Source organism: Rhea pennata, unplaced genomic scaffold, assembly GCF_028389875.1.
Source record: "Rhea pennata isolate bPtePen1 unplaced genomic scaffold, bPtePen1.pri scaffold_32, whole genome shotgun sequence".
Classification (NCBI taxonomy): Eukaryota; Metazoa; Chordata; class Aves; order Rheiformes; family Rheidae; genus Rhea; species Rhea pennata.
The window spans coordinates 3,551,007-3,564,369 of record NW_026907679.1 but is presented as its reverse complement, the minus strand read 5'-3'; the positions used below and the strand labels follow the sequence as shown (position 1 = coordinate 3,564,369).

Genomic DNA, 13,363 nt, shown 5'->3' with positions numbered 1-13,363 from the left:
CTTGCGTGTCCACCTGCCATTTCCCAGAATTACGGGAGGGCAGCCCATCTCCTGGCAGAGATGCACGCGTGGCTCAGCAGGCTGAGGTGTATTAGCTAGTGTGTCTAGTACACTTGGTGAAGCTGGGTTAAGTCTGGAGTCGAGCCCCACAGTGAAGGCAGATGTCAGGGAAGGAGGTGGAGAGGGAGCTGCCGCCAGAGCCTTTGTCTCTGCTCTTCCTCCCTTGGTGCTACAGAATGGCAAGAAGCAGCTCTACGGCATGTGCAGTGAGGAGGTGTTTGATGCCATGCTTTCTTTGCAGATGCTTCAAGTGGTGTACCAAAAGAGAAGAGCTGCTTGGAGGAGATTTTTCGGTGAGGAGCCAAGGTTTTGAAGATGATTTTTGGGGGCAGTGGGGTGAGGGTGTGCAGAGGAGATGAGCGGAGTTCCCCGCTTGGGCTGCCCGTTGTGAGTCTAGCATTGGCAAGAGCAGGCCTGTGAGAGGCAGCTGGGTTGCGATGGCCATGGGGATGCGTATCTTTGGGGAAGCCAGTGGGATCCCAGTGCTGATGGTGGTTTCGAGTGGAGCAGCCCTGGCTTTCTAGCTGTTAGAGAGCAGTGTTGCAAGCTGTGCAGGGGCAAAGCAGCCCCTGGAGGCAGGGTGGCTTGTGGAAGGGGACAGAAATGCCAGCTGGTCTCCCTGCCTGCCTAAAAGAGCAGTGCTCCTCCAGAGCAGGGGCAGCAAAGGCGCCAACCGGATCGGTGCTCCTGCTGCTTTGTTACAACTGTGGCCAACGGAATGGCTTGCCATTGCTGAAAAGGGGAGCTGTTGCTTCTCGTGCCGGTTCTGCCCTGCCTGAGTCCACTGTGCCTGTGCTCTGGGGCCCCAGGGCTCCTCAGAGTGCCCAGCATATACTGGTCAATGGGCCTGCAATGTCAGGGAACAAATCTTGCCAAAGCATGCTGTGTGAGTGAGTTGTCCTGGCTTTGCTTGCCATGCAGGGAGAGCCAAAGGTCTTGAGGGAGGAGAGAAGGTGAGAGCAGAAGGGAGGAAGGAGCACAGGGGGAAGTCATAGCAACGATGGGGGGCTGCAGCCCGCTCCGGAGTCAGTGGTGTCAGCTGTAAGCTGGGAGGGCCCAGGGAACTCTGGGTGCAGGTCACTGTTGTGTGGGGTAGAAAGAAGGACTGAGTGAGCTCCCTCAGCACGCCTGGGGAGGCTGTGCAACCCACAGCTCCCGTGCGGTGCCTTCGTGCGTGTGGCCTTGTGCTGTGCTAGAACGTGTCTTTAACGTAGGCTGAAGGAGCGGTGTTGGTGACGCTGGTGTGTGCTTTGGTGTCTTCTTTCTCCGTGATCTTGTCTCCAGAGCGGCAAAGTGGTTTCTGGCTAAGACCGAATGGATGCCCAAGGTGCCCAGCAAGACCCACTGGACGCAGGGTGTGGAGTGTTCCTGCAGCTGCAAGGCCATTGTGGACTTGGTGCTTGTGCCCTTGGCTCAGCACTACATGGCAGTGGGCAATGACGCCAGGGCCTTTTATTATCTGCTGGAGGGTGCGGCTGCCTACTTGCACGTCTCCGACAACTACCTGGTGAGTTGCCGTGCTTGCCAGAGCCCACTGCCCGTGGAGTCCTCTCAAGTGCCTTGCCCTGGGCAAGCCAGTTTCCACACTGCAATAGGGCCTGCCTGGGGGCCTTCCTTTGTGGGGACTCAGGGACGAATTGGTGGGAGGGAGACCCAGCGTTTGCCTCCTGTTTGCCTCTCCTGTGGCAAGAGAGACAGGGCTGTGAAGCAGCCCCTTGGTGCAAGGTGCACCTCCCAGGAGGTGGTGCAAAGGAGTGCTTGTGTGCGTGGTGTGAGAGGCAGCGTGACTGTGCTTGGGTGGGCATCACCAGGGGCAGATGCAGGTGAGGCACCTGGGAGTGCTGGGGCTGGGGACAGGCTTGGCAGCGATGCTCAGCTGCTCTCTGTGTGCTTGTTCAAAGGCCTTCCGGAACCTGCAGAAAGCAGAAGTGCTGAGGACCTTGGTGGCTAAGAAGGGAAACGCGCTTGCTTGCTTTGAAGAAGCCACTTTGCTGAGCCTCAAAGGAGAGGTAAGGTGACAGGGTGGTTTTGGTGGGCTCCCCCGGTGGGTGGAGTTGAATGCTTTCCCGTGGGGTAGGGTGGGGTGGGGCAGGCTCTCCCTGGCCCACCTAACTGCGACTGCTCTCAGCCTGCTTTCCTGGGGCCCCTTTGCCCCCTGGCCAAAACCAGCTGAGCTCCTGGCCTTGATTCCACCAGAGACATGCAATTGGTTATGTGCTGAATCGAAGCCCTTTGGGAGCCTTCCCAGTATCCCTGTTCTTAGCGTTCCCAGTAGCTGGGAGGCTCAGGATTCCCAGCTGTGCCTGGGGCTGCTTGATGGACTGGGGATGAGCTTTTGTGCCAAACGGGACTGCCTTGAAAGCCCTTTTGCTGTGCAGGTCTGCTACCATATGGGACAAACGGAGCTGGCAAAGACAATGATCAGGAAGGCATTGAGCCTTCTGAAGAGGAAATTCCCCATGACCTGCACTGGCACCGCCTTGCAGCTTGTGCTGGAAAAGTCAGAGCATGCCTCTCACAAGAAGAACAGAGACTGCTCCGTTCCTCAGGAGGCAGGGTAAGACGCAGAAGGGAAAGCAAAGGCTCTTCTAGGCAGAGGGAAAGCTGCTGAGGGAGCTGGAGGCTAATGGATGGAGCAGCTGTGGGTTGTACTGGGCAGCTACTGGGGTGCTGGCATGGGAGATGGTGTTGGTGAGAGCAGGGAGGTGTTAGTGGGGAGCAGAGTGTGGGGAGGGGAAGGGAGTGTGCTGGCAGGAGCAGGAGGTGGGCCTGTCGGCGTAAGCGGAGGTGAGCTGTGAGAGGGAGGAAGCTCAGAGGCTGTAGCCAGGCGCAGGCCTCCCGTGCAAGGCCCCTTTTCCTCCCGGTGGCCAGCTTTGCTTGGCCTGCCTAGGCTGTAGTGCCAAGACACCGTCTTCAGCAGTCACATTTCCTGGGTGGTGCTCCTTGGTTCTGCCGCTTGTATAGCTGCGGCCGTGCCTGCGTCAGCTGCCCTTCTGCAAGGAGGTGCAGCCGTCTCCTCCATCCCCCTGCTTCCCCCGCCCCGTGGGACTCGGCACAGTGCGCCTAGCGGCTGTGGCCCAGCAGTTTCCCTTGTGTGGCAGGAGGCAGAGGCTCCCCTGGCTGTTCCGGCAAAGCCACTGCCTGTCCTTACTGCGGCAGCTCTTCAGCCTGGAGAGCGCCTCTGGCAGTCGGAGGCTCTCCCGCCTGGCAGCACTCATGAAGGTGAACACGGCCGAGGAGTCCGAGGATGCGAGTCACGTGAGTGCCTTCTCTCTGCAGCAGCAGACCCGTCCCTGACACGGCTCCTTTTCCCTGGCCTGGCAAGAGTACCAGCAGGGCCTGCCCCCGGCAAGAAGAGCCCAAAGATGTGCGTGTGCCTGCCCTTTTCTGGATGAACTTCCAGAGGGTGTGGGTTGCTGCTGCTTTTGGTAGTCCCTCGCGTTGGATTTGTTTCCTATTTGTGAGCATGGAGGTGGTTCTGGCTTTAAGGCAGCACCACTGTGTGTATTCTGTAGTTTCCTCGTGGCTCTTGATAATGCTGGTGTGCAAGGCCGGGGGCCCCTGTCTTGGCACAGCTGCAGTCAGCAGTGGCAGTAGGAAGAAGAGTTGGTCGTATGGGTGCGCGCTGTGAGGGTGGAAGAGAGAAGCTGGCAGTTGGGTTGTGGCCTGTCCCCTCCAGGCCAGGGAATTGCCCTGGAGAGACAGAGTCGTGTGCATTGTCGTGTTTGGACCCTTCTAGGTCCTCTTGTCCTACCTGGAATATGCGCTGTGCTGCCAGAACCTGGGCTGCCGGGAAGAGTGGCTGCAATACGGGCAGGCGGCCGTGCAGCTTAGCGCTGAGGTGCAGCTCTTTGGAGGAGGGGTATTAAACACGGCCAGCTTTGCCCAGGCCCTGTCCCATCTGACCCTCAGCCTGGGAAATCTGCCTCTGTCCGTCGACGTAGGTAGGTACTGCCCCCGCCGCCTGCAAGAAGGCATCTCTGCCGAGAGAGCCGGTGCAAGTCTGCTTGTTCTCTTCCCAGGCTATCGTGCTGAGAGGCTCTGCATGGAGCTGCAGAAGCCTGACCTGGGCTGCGTGGTTCTCAGGACCCTCTTCACGGCACTGTTTCTCCAGATGAGGTAATCAGGGTGCTGGAGAGAGTGGGGGTTGCGCAGTGTCGGGGGGTCAGGGACCTTTGGGTGAGAACAGGCCTGCTGGAGAAAGTGGGATGGAGTTGGGAGGAAGAGCAAAGAAGGGAAAACGAGAGAGAGGTGCTGGGAAGGGGAGTGGGAAGTGTCTGGAGGTGCTGCCTGGGCTCCCAGCCCGTGGAGAGGCTCCCTGGAGGCTCGTTGTGTTCCAACCCAGGTACCCGGAATGTGAGGCAGTGCTGCGCAGGCTAGAGGAGCAGGTGTCTGGAGCAGATGAGATCGTTGGGCAGGCATGCTTCTTCTCCTGCTGCTTAGACCTCTTGCTTGATGCTGGTAAGGGCTCAGTGAGGAGAGCCCTCCAGAGCCTGTTTGCTGGGCAGGCAAGGCTGCCCCCCTGGAGCTGTGGGCCAGAGCTGGGGGCTTTGTGCAAGGTATAAACAGGCAGAGCCCTCCCAGCACAAGCAGAAGTGCACCGTCAGTACAAGACTTCCAGAGACTAGAGCAGACAATACAAGAGTTCTGCCAGGTCTCCCTGTCCTCTGGAAACACGGAAACAGTTCCGCTGGCCAAAGCAGTTTTTCTCCTGATTGAACAATGACCCCAGAGCCTCCAGCAATCCTTATATTTTCTCCACAGAGCTTTCCGCTGTGCGCGTTTCTCTCTTCGCCTGCATCCTCGTTATTTTTTTTCCCTTTTGCATTTCTAACATGGGAGCCAAGAGTAATTTGACAGTGTTTTCAGTTATGCTCTTTCCTAGCTGTGTTTTGAGATTGCCCCTTCTGAAAGCTCTTCTCCGCCTCACTGTGCTCTGGCTCCCCAGGAAGCAGGGCTAGCAGCGCTGGCATGTGCCTGAGCAGGAGGCACCTAAGAGCCTGTGCTCTGGGGTCGCTGTCCTTGCTGCTCAGTGGCAGCGTGCCTTTGTGCAGTGCTAGAAAGCTGCGGATTTCTCAAGGGTAAGACGTGGTGTCAGGGGAGCTGGGAGTTCTCTTGTTTCCTTCCTGATGTTCTCTGCCCTTGCATTCAAGAGCAGTTCCGTGCACTTGAGCAGCCCTGAGGAGCTAGGGTAGAAGTGCAGCCCTTGCCTGCTTCCTGTGAGGTTTGTTGCTCTGTGAGTGCTTTGCCTGCCAAGAACTTTGCCAGCTGCACTGGAGCTTTCTGCTGCTCTGAATGCCTGAGGCACGGTGAGACCAGGGAGGGAGGTGCTGCTTCGCTGCTTCTCTGAGAGACATTTGTATTGCAGGGTGGCAGTATAAGTCCTTTGAAGAGTGCAGGAGGTTCGTGGAGCAGAACGAAGCCAACTGCCTTCTCCAGGCACAGAGCAGCATCCTGCTTGGACTGTATTCGTCCCTGGCTCTTTGGTAAGTTGGAGACTTGCTTTGAGTGGGGAGAGGCCCAGGCAGTGGTTGTGGCCGGGAAAGGGGGAGCTCTGCGTTCATCACATGCCCCCATCCCATGTCCACCAAGGCAGCTGCTTCTGGAGCATGGTGGTGAAAGGGGCCGGGGGGCCACGCAGGATGAGCAAGGTGGCAAGGAGCCCCAGGTTGTGCTGCTGTGGAGCCCTGCCAGGGAAGGATGCCTTGGCGGCATTCAGCCACAGCCTTCCTTTTCCCCTTGAATGTTGCTGGGGGACTGTGATATAGCTGTGATACAGCTGTGACTGTGTGACAGTCTGATACAGCTGTGTGACTGTGATACAGCTGTGATGTAGCAGGGAGACGAGAACACCAAGTTCACGTGGGAGAGAAGGAATTGAGCTACTGCTGCCTGATTACAATACAGTGCTCTCAGTGATGCTTATCAGGAGCAGCTACAACACGCTGCAGTTCAGCCCCCCAGCCCCCCAGTACGCCCCCAGTAGCTTCCTTGTCCTAGAGGATGCATTGCCTCTGGAAGCCAGGTTGGGGCTGGAGCCTATGGCCTAGGAGACCTCTTGGTTACTTGCTCATCTCTACAAAATGTGCCTGAGTGTGTGTTTGTCTGTGTTTCCTTTTTTCCTCTGGACAATGTAGGTTTGCAAGGCTTGGGCAGTGGGACAACTTCCAGAAGCCCTTTGAAAAGGCCAGGAGGCTGCTGAAGAGCACTGGCGCCTGCCTTGTGGCCAGCCAAGCGTGCAGCCGGCTCCTGGAGTGCCATAGCCTGGTGCTGAAAAAGGACATGGAGCAGGGCTCGTGGAGGGCCCGTGAGAGCTGCCGCAGGGCTCTAAGGGTAAGGGATGTGGAGGAAGGGGAGGGGCATGCTGCAAGGGCCCTCTGGGGAAAGCTGTGTTGCTAGCAGCAGTGGGTTGACCTGTGCAGGTAGAAGCAGCCACGACAGGATGGAGTCATGGTAGTGCCAGAGGGTAGCAGCTTAGGGAGCAACATGGCTAAAGACTCCTGTAACAGAGGTGTCAGCAAGAGGGGGACGAGAAGGCAGTCAGGTGAAGGCAGTCTTCCTGGGCACGTGAGAATTCCCTTGTGGGACTGTTTGGCCCAAACAGGAGAGGAGAAGAGTCTTGCTCAGCCATGAGCTAGTGAGCCCTGCTGAACTGGCTGCTCCATAGGAGGTGTTAGGGCTCAGGAGAGATCTGTGTGGTACCTCAGCCTTGCTAGCTGTGCACTCCTCCTTTCTTTGTGGCTGGTTTTTCTCTTTGGGGATTTGGCGCCCTTTTCTGTGCCAAGCCATCGCTGGGCTCTCTGACTTGTCCTGATGTACCTCTCTGTTGTTTTCTCGGCAGCTCGCCGAAGAGGTTTTCTCTCGGTGCTCCACAAGCCCCGTCTTCTACCCCAGAGTCTACCACCTGAAAGCCTACATTTTCCTGGTGCTGGGGAATGAAGAGCAGAGCCTGCTATGCTTCAACCAGGGCCTCCAAGCCTGTGAAGACCATGGCAACCTGCTGGAGAAGACTTGGCTGGAGATGAGCACTGTAAGTTGCTCACCTGTGCCTTTGAGTTGCTTCCTGGGCAGAAGTTGAGCCTGCTGTAGCAGAAGGTGGGCCGCACTGTACTGTGGCAGGTAGCCCCAGAGAGAGCCCCCCGAGAGCTTCAGGGGCATGTGCTCAAAGTCCTGTGTGAGCTGGTCGGTGCTCTTAACCCTGCTCAAGAGGAAGGTAGAGAGCAGCTGTGATCCCTCTCTGCCAAGTGGGGCTGGACTGGTACGTGAGGAAGCAGTATGCCCTGCAGCTGCTCCTTTGCAGCATCTCTGCTTGGCAGAGTGGTGGTGAAGTGGAATCTTTCCCTGCTCCTTAAGGCAGCTCTGGGAGGCCAGGGTCAACGTGTGCTGAGTCTGAATTGGCCTTGCCTCTCCTTCTGCTCGCTGAGGGGTTTTGGCAGCATGGCTCATTGGCTGATGGATGGAACAAGCTGCTGAGAGAGGCCTTAGCTGCCTTCCCAGGCAGAAGTCATGGCTCTGGAGGTCACGTGCTCTTCTCAGCTCTCACTGTGCCTTTCCCCCCCTCCTTTAGGAGTGCTGGTTCACTGGAAAAGGCCCCCCGGGAGATTTGTGGCTGAAGACAGCCCCACATTTTCCGCACCTGAACCAAGCAAAGCCAGAGGTCTGTAGCTCCAGGTACCTGCTGAAGCTGCCAGCACTGCAAAGGGAGGATTCTTCTCCGGGAATTAAATTCTGACACTGCTAGTCCAAGCACTTCTTCCTTTCCTTCTTCCTTTAATATGCTCAGCATCATTCTTCGGCCCCCTGCTTGTATTCTGCCTCGTTCTCTCCTTTCCCACAACAATGTTTGCACAACCTGAGTCAAACTGAACCAACACCTACACAATTACTAAGGTCAATACTCAAAACAAAAACCAAAAAACAAAACAGTCTGAGCATTCTGAAGAGCTTAGCATTTAGGCTTCCATCAAGTGAGGAATATGATAAATAAGGCACAAAGCGCTTCAGAGAAGGTGAAGCTCTGGGGGGTTGGTTAATTCCTATAGTTCTATAGTAGTTCCCAAGTAGTATTCGTTCTCCTGGGTAGAGATAATGCATCGGGCCATTTCAGGCCCGTCTCTGCCCAGCTCTTTGCCAGTTTGGTTCTCCTGTTGGAGTTTCTCCTTGCTGCAGCCCCACGGGATTGGGGGTGGTAGGCACAATGCAACTTCTGTTCTCTCTGCAGCCTTTATGCACAAGGGGATGTCTAGGGTTGTACCTTTGTGATGAGTTAGTAGAGCAAAATGCATGTCCTTGGTGGAACTCATGTCCTGCAGCAGGTGTTTCTTAAGAAGACACAGATGTTAGGTCCTTGGCAGAGAGAACATTTTAAAATAAAGACATAGTTTACAGCAACCAAAGTAGAGAAGTTGGTAAGAGTATTATGTACTCCTATCCCTGACTAATGAAATGGTAGATATTGTTATTTTTTAAAAAAAGTAACATTCTCTGGATAAAGGCATCCTGTATAAACTCCCTGTAAGCTGCCACAGGGCCCTCCCTTAATTGGGGAGTACCTTGCTGCCACCGTAGTCCATGATTAATAAAGAAATAGAAGTGAAGCATCCCACATACATGATTGCAGACCCATTAGAAGCCAAAGGACAAATTTCCTGTTCCCAGCCGGTTGAATTAAGATGCCCCATCGGTCACGGGGGAGTCGCGGTGTGGGCATCCACTTCTCACTGGGTAGAATCTTGGGGGAAGTCCCACTGCGCAGAGCAGGGTCCACACCTTGGGGGTGGCATTAATCTTTCATAGTTCGCACTGTTGTTCTCCCCAGAAGTCACAGCTTAAACCAATTGCAAGCCCAATCATCTGTTGATCCAGTGAGGATTCAGTCTTGCCTACAACTGCCTTGGTTTCCTTTCGATCACTCAGTTCCCCACTGTTCTACCAGCAGTGAGAGTTTCTGCAGTGCCATCTCATCTCTCATCACTCCATTCCGTCACAGCCCTGCAGTGTGGTGCCTCAAGCCGTAGGCGCCCCAGAGGTTGCCCACTGGTGGGAGGCACCAGCGCATGCTGCTGGGATCGGGGCAGTGCTATCCAGGAGGCCCACTCTTGCCTGCAAGCTGTGACACCTGCTGACTCATCAGCTCCCAGACTGTTGCCACAGGTCTTGAGTAGCAGAAGAAATCCTCCGTGTCCACTGCAGAGAGAATCAGGAAATGCTGTGAAGACAGGCAAAATCAAGCAGTTGTGAGAGCGGGCAGAGGGGCTCCAGCAGAGAAGGGGCCAAAGTGTCTGTGCTGTTGACCTTGGAGTGAATTTGCAGGAGCAGCAGGTGGGGGCCCTGGGGGTGGCACCTGCTGAAATTGTCTGTCTGCAGCCACGTTGTGTCGTCCTATTCCTGCACGCTGCAGAGCTCCACAGCAGCTCAGGAGGTGCAAGCCTTCAGGAGAGACCTGAAGTCAGGTTCCTGCTGTTTGTGCCTAAGAAACCGCAGGAGGTTTCTTAGGAAGGCAGGGATGAAGCGCACACTTGTGGCCACAGTCACTTTGCGTGGGACGTGCTCCAGGACGTAAATCCTGGCGTTAGGCACGTCTTTGGTGAACTGCCTTAGTCTCATGTCCCTGTGAAAGAGATGCCAGAGTCTTGCAGCCTTTCCCTAGAGGCAAAGAGTATGGTTTTGGGGCCTCAGTCCTACCACCAGCTGCGAGTGGCCTCGGGACCCCATGCATGTGTGCGTGTGACGGTCCTCGTGGCAGTGCTGCTGCCTCCGGGCTACAGGATCTTTTGCAAGCCCAGCCTTGGTGAGGGTCTGGCCCAGGTTAGTCCCTCTCTCCCTACGGATACAGAGACACTAATTCTACACCGGGAAGAAGAGAACAAACTCTGAACTGTAACTGCCCTAAGACTACTGTAACCACCTACACACCGAGGCTACTGTAACCAACACCAAACTCTGGATCCTAATAACTAATAGCAACACTAATAATGCTAATAACACTCATACTAACTGTAACTAACACCTGTCCTCAGGAAGACAAATAGCTATGCCCTATTTGTCCCTTCTACCTAACTGTGGCTAAGAGTAACTACACGCTAAGAATTCAATAATCAACGCCACGCTATCGTAATACTGTAATCCGACTAATGCTTATCCTAAATAACCCGTCCTATCCAATTACGTACCCTACAGTCCAAGGAGAGCTGTGGCGGAGTAGTGGGAGGTGATCGCGGGCACTGTGTCCGTGCTGCAGGGGAGGTGGAAGGGAGTCTGGGAGGAGGGGCCGCACAGCAGCTCTCTGCACCTCCAAGCCCGGTGCCTTGGGCTCGTCTTCCCCTGGCTAGGTGCCAGCACCAGCCTGGTCTTGCTGGGGGGGAGGCCGTGCCCTGGCTGGTGGGCAGCGGGGGCCTCCTGCTGGGCTAGCACCTCCTCCTCCTTCTTCTTAGGCTCCAGAGCACGGCCTTGGGGCATCAGACAGGCCGCCCCCTCACAGCATCCACCTCCAGAGTCTCCCCTCCTCCTCCTTCATGGGGTCCACCTGCATGGGCTCTGGGTGCCCATGGTGGCTGCGGTGCTCTGCAGGAGGGCAGCGCGGTTGTCCCAGATGGTTGTGTCCACCTTCATCTTCATCTTGGTGCACAGTGCTGCCTTCCTCTCCAACCACAGCCACTGTGACTGGCTCACGGTGGCAAGAACCGAGAGCTCAACACGGTACAGCCCCCGGAGTGGGCGGCTCCAGAGGGGGTTGCCTTTGCTTGCAGCAGCAGGTTGTGTGCTGGTGCTGATCTGAGTTACAGGTAGGAGTGGAAAGCTTCTCCCCAAATCCAGGTGTTTTCTGGCAGTGCTGTGCACAGCTGCAGGCCGGTGCTGCGGCAGGAACTGTAGAAAGGAGCTGTGAAAGGAGCATCAGCAAGATGCTGCTGGAGCTCCCGCTGCCCTGGCACCGAGGGAGCTGCTCTCTCCAGACTGAGTCACTCAGAAGTTACAAAATCGATGAATTCTACCTGGGAAATGGAACTCTCTTACATTGAAGTGGACTGCTCTCAGGGGTTATTGGTGTTATTTCACGTTCTGATACCATTATTATTTATAATAATAGGACTGATTTATAGGAATACTGATTTGTTTAATCCTTGTCAGAGAGCTAATCAGATGGAAAATGAGGACAGTGTTAATTTTTATTATGCATGCCCTTTGCTACAACTAACCTGACTGTGCAGCTTATACAGGCCTTTGGAAAGTCCATAACGTGTCTCAGATTATTGCTTGCTTGCCTATTCCCAAATCTGCGAGATCACCCATGCCGTGGGAGACACTTAGACCTAACTTAACATCCATACGGGAACTACTGAAGTTGTTTAATGAGACTTGCTAGGTAAGTGATATTATCAAGTCTCAAAGGGCAGAATTGCTGGAACGATGTTGTGGAAACCCTGCAAATAGCTGCCAGGACTCAAGGACAAGGGAGAGAGGGTATCGTAAATCAGTATTGCAAAGGACCACCAGCTCCAGACGAATAACCTCGAGGAAAGCACAACACTGTGAAGAATGTGAGGGGCAGAGAAGACCAGAATAGCAGAATTAGCCGGAGCTGCCTGTAAGTTCATTAAGGCTCTATCTCGACCTTGCTCTATGCCTACTGGTTGCTTGCATACCGGGAAACAGAACCCAGTTTGGGGAAAGCAATCTGGCCCAAACTGCTGAGGGGAAGGGCGTCTCTTAGAGGATGATGCGTCTCCAGCAGAGCTGAGAAAATGCAGCCACCTTGCAAGGTGATTTTTCACTCCTCCTGAACCCCACCAAGAGAATGCAAAACACTTTTCAGTAGCACTTGGTAGCCCTGCACTTGGCCAAACTAACAGAAAAATGGCATTTCTATCCCTTGAAATCCCATAGGTCTCCCTTGGCCCTGCGCCCGCCTGGGTCGCCTTTGCCCACCTCACCCGCTCCTGGGGCTGCACACGTCTCTCCTTCCTCCCAGCCCCTCAGCCCAGACTGCTGCCTGCTGCTCAGGGCTGGCTCTGCCCAGCCTCATTTCCCAGCCTCTCTAGGTATCTCCCACAGCCACTGAAAGGCTCTGTGGATGCTTCTCTTTCCTGATCAGCTATTTCGAGTGGAGGGGAATGCAGGAAGGCTGCTGAATGGCCAACATGCCAGGAGACACTGCCCAAAGATGGCATCAGGAAATGCTTTCCTTCCGAGCTGGTTCGGGAGGCATTTGGAAAGGAGACTTCTCCCCCAACTACGGCAAGCAGCCATTCCTTCTCAGGTATGTTTTGCTTCTGCTCAGAACTGCAAGTCTTTCCTTTCCCAAAAGACACTTTCAAGCAACAGCTCCCAGGTTTGGAAACCTCCTTGCTTTGTAGGCTTGCTAGTGCCCCCCCCGCCCCCGCCAGGCCTTGTCCTTTTAGCCTTGCAGGGAAATGCACACCGATTTCAAACAAACAAGGAAAACCTGCCAGGGCAGCAGCTGGGCCTCGAGCTGGTGGGCACTGATGTTAGCAAGATCCCAAGGCAAAAGCCCATCTCTTAACAGCTAAGGACCCCGAAGGGCACACAAGGTCCACCCCAAAACTAGTCTTTAGTTGCCAATCAGTGGGACCCCTGCAGAGCAGATGAGGCCTCGATGACCAGTGTCCTGTATCCTCTCTGTGGCACACGAGGGTCCCTGGGCAGAGATGTCCTGGTGCTTGGGAGCACATGGGTGAGAGCGGCTAAACCCTGTAGAGCCCGGGGGGAGCAGGCCGGAGCTCCTCATCTGGGGAGTCTGTAAATCACTATCGCTTCCCCTTCCCTAAGGCCTTGCACTGCTGAGCTTTCTGATCTTAATTTCCCAGTGTTTCTTCTGGCCAGCTGTCACGCAGGACCTCAGCTGCTGCCTGCCGTGTTGAAGGGTTCCCATTGCTCGGCAGTCCCCAGAGATCTGCAGTGACTCAGGGGAGGGCGGAGGTGACACCAGTCCCAGGACAGGGAGCCCAGGCCCAGGCTCGCTGCGGGGCCTGGCAGGGGAAGGAACTCTGATTGTGGGGCAGCGTGGGGCAGCAGGAGGCGGACAGCTTCCCCAGGCCAGCGGGGGCTGTGGCAGTCCCTTCTCCTCCACGCGTGAATTTGCTCTAGGCCGGGTCACCTTGCACAAGGACTTTGTCAGGCTGCTGCTTGGCCTCTCAAGTCCTCCCTAACCTCTGGAGCTCTGTTCAGGCCCGTTGTAACCTACCTGCAAACAGCAGAGCCATCGCCTGCTGCCTCAGCCACTCGGCATCTGCATTTTCAATGGTGACTCCTAAGCATGCAGTACAGATGGCAAACATCAGTACAC

The 13,363-nt window shown here is 55.5% G+C and overlaps 1 protein-coding gene across 1 annotated transcript in view; it reads left to right on the top strand.

The window, feature by feature from the left end:
* Positions 1–7,792, top strand: part of LOC134154583 (adenylate cyclase type 10-like) — a 42,141-nt gene extending 34,349 nt beyond the window's left edge. Inside the window, exons 24-35 of the mRNA XM_062601258.1 lie at positions 302–353; positions 1,345–1,567; positions 1,962–2,069; positions 2,439–2,617; positions 3,162–3,318; positions 3,800–4,004; positions 4,083–4,179; positions 4,406–4,521; positions 5,429–5,546; positions 6,198–6,393; positions 6,902–7,090; positions 7,628–7,792. Coding sequence (XP_062457242.1) covers positions 302–353; positions 1,345–1,567; positions 1,962–2,069; positions 2,439–2,617; positions 3,162–3,318; positions 3,800–4,004; positions 4,083–4,179; positions 4,406–4,521; positions 5,429–5,546; positions 6,198–6,393; positions 6,902–7,090; positions 7,628–7,792 — 1,805 coding nt within the window. The remainder of the gene's footprint in view (positions 1–301; positions 354–1,344; positions 1,568–1,961; positions 2,070–2,438; positions 2,618–3,161; positions 3,319–3,799; positions 4,005–4,082; positions 4,180–4,405; positions 4,522–5,428; positions 5,547–6,197; positions 6,394–6,901; positions 7,091–7,627) is intronic.
* The last annotated feature ends 5,571 nt before the right edge of the window (positions 7,793–13,363 follow it).